Source organism: Stegostoma tigrinum, chromosome 46, assembly GCF_030684315.1.
Source record: "Stegostoma tigrinum isolate sSteTig4 chromosome 46, sSteTig4.hap1, whole genome shotgun sequence".
In the NCBI taxonomy this organism is placed as follows: Eukaryota; Metazoa; Chordata; class Chondrichthyes; order Orectolobiformes; family Stegostomatidae; genus Stegostoma; species Stegostoma tigrinum.
Window position 1 is genome coordinate 1,989,748 of NC_081399.1, and position 9,324 is coordinate 1,999,071.

General features: G+C 44.2%; 1 protein-coding gene across 1 annotated transcript; it reads left to right on the plus strand.

Annotated features, from left to right (window-relative positions):
* The first annotated feature begins 4,414 nt into the window (after window positions 1-4,414).
* On the plus strand, window positions 4,415-7,511 carry LOC132207362 (5-hydroxytryptamine receptor 4-like). Its single transcript, XM_059642772.1, has 3 exons — window positions 4,415-4,484; window positions 6,453-7,361; window positions 7,444-7,511. The coding sequence occupies exons 1-3, from the start codon at window positions 4,415-4,417 to the stop codon at window positions 7,509-7,511; spliced, it is 1,047 nt and encodes a 348-aa protein (XP_059498755.1).
* Window positions 7,512-9,324: the final 1,813 nt, after the last annotated feature.

A 9,324-nucleotide genomic window follows, 5' to 3' on the forward strand; every position in this document is an offset into this window, starting at 1 on the left:
CGCAGGGAGAGAGTTGAGCTGGGAACCTGCATATTCTCCATCATGGCACCATCCAAAGGAATTGTTTAGGAAAATTGAATGTCCCATTCGGTAGTTCAGATCGGGAAAGAATCTTGTGAAAGTCTTCATCAAAATCCAAAGCCTTGGAGCGTAGTAATGAAATCACATAAAATAGGTGAGCAGAAAATGAACCACTGTCAAATTCGTGGTCTCACTCTTTCGTATCGTTTGACGAGACACCAAAGTAATGTCCCAAACAATCACTATGAGCTGTTTCTATTAACAACAAGCAAATTGTGCAGGTGATTACATGACATTATCAGAATGCAACCACTAAACGATCGATAACAAATGAAGAATCCAAAGGATTGCAGATGCTGTAAATCAGGAACAGAGACAGAAGTTGCTGAAAAACCTCAGCAGGTCTGGCAGCATCTGTGAAGAAAAAAGTCAGAATTAATGTTTTGGATCCAGTGACACTTCCTCGGGGCTTTCAGCTGAGGTTCCAGCAATTTCTGTTTTTGATCTTGATTTACAACATCTGCAGCTGTTTGGTTTTTATTCAGAGAGAGGGAGGGCACCATCAAAACTGCCATCACCATTAACACACAGGTAGACACACACACGCACACACACGCAAACACACACACACACACACACAAACACACTCACGCACACACACACGCACAGACACACACACACACACACACAGACACACACACATGCACACACACGCACACACAGTCTCACACGCACATACAGTCTTACACACACACACTCTCACACACGCACTCGTGCATAAACACACACACACACGCATACTCACACACACAGAAACCTATACAGACACACACACACATACACACACACACACACACACACGTACACATGCACAGACCACACACACACACACACGCACTCATGCACACACAAACACATGCACACGCACACACACAGACACAGATAACACACACAGACACACACACGTGCACACACACACACACACACACACACACAAGCAAGCACACACACACACGCACACACACACACTCTCACACACGCAGTTGTGCATACACACACACACACAGACACACGCACACACACTCACACACACACATACACACACGCACACACATACACACACACACTTGCACACACACACAGACACACACCCACAATTGCACACACACACGCACACACACACATGCACACACACACACGTGTGCATACACACACATACACATACACACACACAAGCACACACACACACACACGTGCACGCGCGCGCGCGCACACACACACAAGCACTCACACACACACACACACACGCACACACTCACACTTGCACACACTCACACACACAATCTCTCTCATTCTCTCTCTCTCACACACACACACACACACACGCACACACACACAATCTCTCTCATTCTGTCTCTCACACACACACGCACACACACACACTTGCACACACACACAGACACACACACACGCACACACATAGTCTCACACGCACACACAGTCTGACACACACACACAATCTCACACACGCAGTCGTGCATATATACACACACACATACACACACACACAGACAAACGCACGCACTCACACACACACAGACACACACCCACACTTGCACACACACACGCGCACACACACACATGCACACAGACACACACACACACACAAGCACACACACACAATCTCTCACATTCTCTCTGTCTCTCTGTCTCTACACACACACACACACACACACAAGCAGGCACACACACACACACACACGCACACACTCACACTTGCACACACACACACACACATAATCTCTCTCATTCTCTCTCTCACACACACACACACACACACATACACATGCACACACACCCACACACACAAAATCGCTTTCATTCTCTCTCTCTCTACACACACACACACATACAAGCACGCACACACACACACACACATAAGCACACACACACACTTGCGCACACACACACAGACACACACAATCTCTCTCATTGTCTCTCTCTCTCACACACACACACACACTCTCGCACACACACACACGTGCATGTGCGCACACACCCACACACACACACGCACACACACACATGCGCACACACACGCGCGCGCACACACACACACACACACACACACACATACACACACACACACACACACACACACACACACACACACACACACACACACACACACACCCACACAAACACACAAACGCGCACACACTGACCCTAGTGAAATGAAAAAGCAGACGTGCAGGGGCAAATCTTGGAATTCCCTCCCTAAGGGACACTGTGGGTCACCCCACAGAGCATGGATTGCAGCAGCTCAAGAAGGCAGCTGACTCCCACCTCTGCAAGGGGGCAATTAGGGATTGGGCAATAAATATTGGGATCGACAGTGACACCAACATCCTGCAAAATGAATAAAAATATGACAACCCTGGAGTTCCATCTAACTGACAGCCCCGGTGTGTGTACATGCTTTATTCACAGCAATTGCACCTATTCATTGGGATATCTGTCTGTCACAGGCTGCAATCATAGCCACACGTTTACCCAGATATGTCAAGGTGAGTGCCCGTAGGGCCACGGCTAGATGTGAGAGGAGCCGATTTCACAGATGATAGGTTTGGGCATTTAATGGTCTGGTGTATTTGTTCAGATTTATTTAAGAGGGTCAATATCCCCTGTCTGTCCACAACATCTGGGAGGGTGTCACTGTAACCCATCCAAAACACCCTCTTTAGTTAATTCTGGTGTTTTTGACTTCAATCCAACTTTGTCAGTCGGGATAATTGGAATGCCGAGCACCAAGCCCAGTGCCTCGCTGCGAGTGTCCTAGGAGCTGTCACTAAGCCAGACCATGGTGATCTGCAGTTTCTAACGGTGAGAGATGTTGGTGTGGGTCTTCTCCCGGGACATACGTTCACACTGATTGTCACTAATCCAGGACGGGGCTTTCCCTGGGCTAGCCTGCCTGAGGACCTCCCTCAGCTGTTTAACCATCCCATTCCCATAGACAGTGCACAGAGTGCGGATTTACAACTCGCTGTTTTGGCCCTGAGAGGTCTAGCAATTCCTCTGGTGGGATCCTCCAGTGCGGTCACTAAATGATGAGGCAGTCTGATTGTCCCCTGGTTTTCCCATGGTCTCCCATTAATTGTCTGTTTTCAGTCTCTCCAGGGCTTCTTTGCCTTGTTGGGTCAAGATCTTCAGTTTATTGTCTGAATTAGCCAGGTCAAGGGTGTTGAGTGATCACAATCCTGCCCCACATGCTGTGGCGAGATTTACAGACTTTTCTTTCTCTTTCATCTCATAAATGCTCTCCTGGGATTCCCTGAGAGATCCCTGTCCCTCATCCCAGCATTGTATGGATCAAGTGGGAGTATAATCGCTTTAATGGGGGAGGACATCACTCGGGTAATTGTGTCCCTGACACGTATGTTATGATTGGCATTCGTTCACAGTGAACTTTATAGAACAAGGTTATTGCTGTGGGTTTAATGACAAGTCCATTCCGAGCACATGGTGTGTGTGTGTGGGGCAAGCTGAGGGAGGAAGCTTCACACTTGCTCCATCACAGTTTTAAAATTTGTTCTCAATAAATTCTCCGGTTGGGAGTTCCCAGAGCATGAGTGCCTGAAATCTGACTCCTTGTCAAGTCGATATGCCAGACACCGCACTACTTTGCACCTGTTCTTGGAGAAACCCCAACAATGTTTTGTGATCCATGAGCCCCGAGAACACAATGTTGAACTGTCATGGGGTTTCGTGAAGTCCACGAGCTGATGGGCCCACGTGAATATCACGAATTCCGCCGGGTGGAAGCAGAGGGTCGAAACAACACACACTGTGGTGTCTGGTGGGCCATTTTACACGGACTCTTTCTCTCTCGTCCTCTCTCAAATTGTGCTCTCTCACTCACTCTCTCTTTTTCAAATCTTCACTCTTCACCATTTTACTTTTCTTTTCTCTCTCAACCCTTTCTTTCTCACCATTTAATGGTCCATCACTGATGATTTACCAATCACGCTCACTACCCCAGAACGATGATCCTGCATATGCAATTTTGGATGGTTGCCAGTTAGCAAGTAAATAGTTTTTAATGTTAAAGTGGTAGTTTCATGATTTTTACTGATGCTTCTCACATTTTAATTCCATTCAATGATCAGTGTTTCTCCTTGTGATGAATGTTCAAATGTTTTGTCTGACATAATGACATTCCATTATGTCTGAACTGAACTATGTGCTACGTGATTAATTAGGATCTGATGTTACGCAAAAACATTTCATGCTTGGTCACCAACTGTGCAATAAAAGGGCAGCCGTTGTGTGTCTCCAATTCATTCGCATTGAAACGATACAACGAGGCATAAATCGAGAATTCTTCCAAAGAATGGTACGGCCAATAATTTTACAGATAAAGGACATCTTCTATCCTGTGCTCGCTGCTTTTGGTGTTCCAGGTATGGTCCGATGAAGAATCAAAGAGTTAACTGTGTTTTTCACCCTCTACAGATGTTGCCATACTGGCTGAGTTTCTACAGTTCTCCAGATCTCTGCATCTGCTGATCTTCATTTTATTCATTTAATATATCCCATGGCCCGACAGTTACATTCAAGCATATTGTGTATCATTTTGAAACAGCAAGATTCCTTTCAGTTCATTGAGTTTGTTCTACCATTCAGTGTATTAATCTTTGAGCTGTGACCTAACTCTATCGACTTGCCTTTGGTGTGTATCGCTCAATACCTTAATTTAACAAAAAACGTTATTAATTTCCATTTCAAATTGAATATCTGATCGAGTGTTAAATGCAGCTTGTTGAAGAGATTTCCTAAACTCTCGCTCCTGTTATGCAAAGAAATGCTTCCTAATGTCTGTTTTATGTGCTTTAAGCTTGGGGCTCACTCCTTGAGAAAGCAACGAGAGATTTGTTTCTCCTTTCTGTCTCTGGGAAAGATATGAATTTAGATTTCACAGCATCAAGTGGTGGTGGAGGCCGAATCCTTCAATATTTTCCAAACAGATGTTGACAGATTGTGGTTTGGCTGCGGACTTGAGGGTTATATTGGGTCGATGGGAAAGTGGAATTCAAAAGCTAAAAGAAGAGCAAGGTCGTATTGAATGGCACAGCAGGCTCGAGGGGGCAAATGGACTACTTGTGTTCCTGTTCCACATGTTCATACACAACAGCGAGATGCGCACTCTGGTGTGGAACCTTGTTTATTGATTCATTGCAGAAAAATGATAGTCCCAGCCAAGATTACCTTTTCAGAATGTATTTATTTATCTCTTCAGATCTTTGTCTTCTTATTTTTTGGGAGGTGAGACAGCCTTTGTTATTCATCTCTCATTGACCTTCAGAAAGTGGCGTTGTGTCTCCTTATTGGTTTGAATCGTTTCGATTTAGTGTTATCACATGTACCTAGGTAGAGTGAAAAGTTTTGTTTTGCATTGAGAACAAGCAGACCATACAATACGAAATGCATACTGTAACTGAACAGAGCAGATAACACAATATTACGCCTGCAGAGAAGGAGCACAGACAGAGGGTTCAAACATTAAATTCAGAATTCTAATTACAGCAGAAAGAAGATGGTCTTGAAGCTATTTCTATGCGTATACAGACTTCAAAATCGTCTGCCTGATGGAAGAGGGTGGAAGATTGTGAAACTGTGATGGGAAGGGTTCTTGATTAAGCTGGTTGCCTTCCTGCAGCAGTTGGGAGTATAGATAGAGTCAATGGATAGAATGTCTGTGTGATTGACTGGCCTATCATCATGCCTGTGAAATTTCTTGTTGACTTGGGAAGCGCTGTTACCAAACCAATCTGTCATACATCCCAATAGGATGCTGTCTCTGGTGCATCTATAACAGTTGGCGAGAGTCTTTGTAGTCTGTCAATAAACTTTCATCCGCAATGAGCTTCTTCAAAAATATTACCTTGAACCTTTCTGTTTATGACAATATGAAACCCCACAATTCAATGCACACAGTTCGTAATGTAACATCTGTACGTTGACACACAATATGCCATGCAAACTAATATTTTATTCCATGTGGGATATGTGTGTCATGAGCTGCATTTATATCCCATGTCTTATCGCCCAGAGGACAGTTGAGAGTCAACGACATTGTTGTGCTCTGGTGTCATACCAGTTAAGGACAGCGGTTCTTTCCTTAAAGTGAACCAGGTTGGTTTTCGTCTGAGAATTGACAATTATTCCATTTTCATCATTAGATTCTTAGTTCCAGATTTTTAATGAATTCAAACATGCTGAGTTCAAATTCAAATTTCTAGTTCAGGTTTGATCAAATTCTCCAGAATATTATCTGGGTTTCTGTATTATTAGTTTGTGATTACGCTACTGGGCCATTACTTAATTTCCTATGTTCTCAAACTTATTTTTTTTCCCTTCCTTTCTTCCAGCAAACCTCCTGGCAACTGTGATTCTCTCAAGAGGAAAATGTGGCCTTTCTAAATGTATTTCAGTCTACATGCTGGCCATGGTGACAGCGGATCTGATGATCATGCTCGTTAATGTCATTGTGCTTCAAGTTTTGAACAAACGATTCCCACATTCATTCCTCTCCTACACTGTGGTTATTAAACTTATATTGTACATGAGCTGCACTAATGTGTATCTGTCGGTGTGGTACACAGTCTGCTTTACCTTTGACCGATATGTAGCTATATGCTGTCATAAACTTAAAACCAAGTACAGCACAGTGAGGACTGCCTCCTGGGTCATTATAATTGTCTCGGTGCTGGTATATTTAGAGAACATCCCTTTTTGGTTTGCATATGAGCATCAAGGCACAATTAACAATATTCAGTGGGGATTCCGTCCCAGTGTGATCTTTCTGACATCGCCTGTCGGTGCGATGTACTCCAGGCTGCAGAATGTATTAGTTACATGGATTCCGTTCATTCTGATATTACTATTTAACGGTTTGACTGCCAGACACATTGTAGGCAGCAATATTAGCCGGAGGAGACTCCGGGCTCAGCAAGCTAGATGTCAGACTGATCCAGAGATGAAAAGCCGAAGGAAATCAATTATTTTACTCTCCCTGGTATCAGGCAGTTTTATGCTGCTGAATATGACATCTGCAGTGAGTTCTTTGGTCAATACCTTTGCTGTGCTTGACCAAATACACTATACCTCACCCCCATACATTGCCACTGAGACTGGGTATCTGCTCACTCATTTGAGTTCTTGTACAAACACATGCATCTATGCAATGACACAAACCAAATTCAGGGCAGAGCTGCAAAAGGTGTTGAAATTCCCTTGGACCCATTTCTTGACAATGGTCAACACATTCGACAAACACGGTAAAGTTTTGTGCCGTCCGTAGAGTTCAATTTCATGCCCGTGCTCTTGTGTACAATGACCATGTTCCACGTTTTGTTGAAGATTTACACGAAACTCGCAATGCCAACTCTACTTCTCCCTCTCTGTACAGACGCTGCCAGACCTGCTGAGTTCCTCCAGCACTGCCTTGCTATCAATCTAGATTTCAACAATATGCAGTGATTTCTGTCCGCCCTTCACATAGGGACTGAAACTGGTCTTCCTGTTGAAAGGGTCGGTCACCAGAAATCGGTTCCTACCTGTTGTGTTTTGTGTGTGACGTTCTCCTAAGCTGAGAGTTCTTCTGAAGCAAAACAAAGAGAGTGTTGGAGAAAGTCAGCAGGTGAAGAGCGTCTGTGGACAGAGAAACCTAGTGAATGCGTTGAGTTTTGACACCCTTTCTGAGAACCGAAAGCAGCTAGAATTTGGATACATGCAAGCCGTGGTGAAAGAGTGTGGGGGGCTAGGAGATGACCATGTGGGTATCAGAATCTGTTCCCTTCCTCCTCAGTGTCTTGAGCACCGCTGACCGACCAAATTATAGTGGGGCATGAGTGTTTTCAAAACGAAGGAAAGTGTGTTGGGGTTGTCTCACTCTGAGCCAGAACAATACAATCACAAGAAGTGATCTTCGATCAGAATGTGCAGAAACATAGAGGTGGCAGTAAGGAACTACAAGGGCAAGGAGATGTCCGTCGGTGTGACAAGTGTTCAATCCCACCCTTAGACAGCTGTCTGTGTGGAGTTTGCACATTCTCCCGGTGTCTGAATAGTTCTCCTCCTGGTGCTCTTGTTTCCTCCCACAGTCCAAAGATGTGAAGGTTAGGGTGGATTGGCCGTTCTAAATTACCCCGTAGTGTCCAGGGATGTTCAGCCTAAGTGGATAGGCCACACTGAATGTGTATTCATAGGGATGGGTTTGGGGGTACAGGGTCTGGTGAGAATCCTGTTTGGGTGGTTAGTCGATTGGTCAAATGGTTTCTTTCACCAGTGCAGCGATTCTACGCCTAATTGCTGGATACATTCCTCAGTGCAGAAACCTCCAAGACATGAAGAGAGGAGAAGGAAACAGTGTACCTGAAGATAAGCTGGTTCCATTGTTTGGGAATTCTAGACCCAGGAGGCATAGTGTGAGAAATTGGGCCAGACTATTTGGAAGTATTTTTACACATAAAAATTGGGAGATGTTTGGAAATCCATTCAATAAAAAAGGCAGCCAATGCTGGGTCATTTGATAGTTTTATATCTGAGACAAATAAATTTTTGTTGAGCAAAGAGATATTGAGCGAAATGAAGCAAAGGCATGTCGGTACCTCGAGGGGCTGAATTCGCTGTCCCTGTTCCTATGTTCTATGTGTCGAATTGGACTGCAATCCTGGCATGATAATTTTCGGTCCTGTTTTCTCCTTTCGAGTCTGTTCCCCATTCATTTTTGGGACAGCAGGATGAGGTGATGTCTCAGGCCCAGGATGTCATGACTGACACACAACCAATGTCACTCCCTGATATGAGGTTAGAAATTCAGGCTGTAAATGTGAACATCAACTCCAAACTAGCTGTGCAAATTTCGATATGTTGATAGCACGTATTTATGGTTGGAATGAAATAAATCAAAGGTACTGATTCACTGAAGTAAATATCTTGGACTATTTAACAGACCTGTATCATAAACACTGAATGCAATTTTGTCATTCCATCCATATATTTTTTGGCTTCATTTTTGTGTCTGTGAATCCCATACAATGATATGTTAAATATAGAGGGCATCGATCCCTGTTAGTTCAATATTGTTTGTATGACCCATGTTCATTAATTCATGGCTTGTCAATGAAAAGGGCTCAGACCCATCTAAGCTTGGAGTCACTGTCAGCAGGTAAAGAAAGAGAGTTTTAAAGTAAGTAGAATGAAGGACGAAGAAACAGCTGACTGAAGACAGGATGGAAG

What these genes read in the sequence shown, in the direction of transcription:
- LOC132207362 (XM_059642772.1), top strand. Translation starts at nt 4,415, where the DNA reads ATGGTACGGCCAATAATTTTACAGATAAAGGACATCTTCTATCCTGTG. An exon ending in CGCTGCTTTTGGTGTTCCAG is followed by an intron (nt 4,485 to 6,452) that starts GTATGGTCCGAT and finishes CCTTTCTTCCAG; the next exon opens with CAAACCTCCTGGCAACTGTG. An exon ending in CAACACATTCGACAAACACG is followed by an intron (nt 7,362 to 7,443) that starts GTAAAGTTTTGT and finishes GTTTTGTTGAAG; the next exon opens with ATTTACACGAAACTCGCAAT.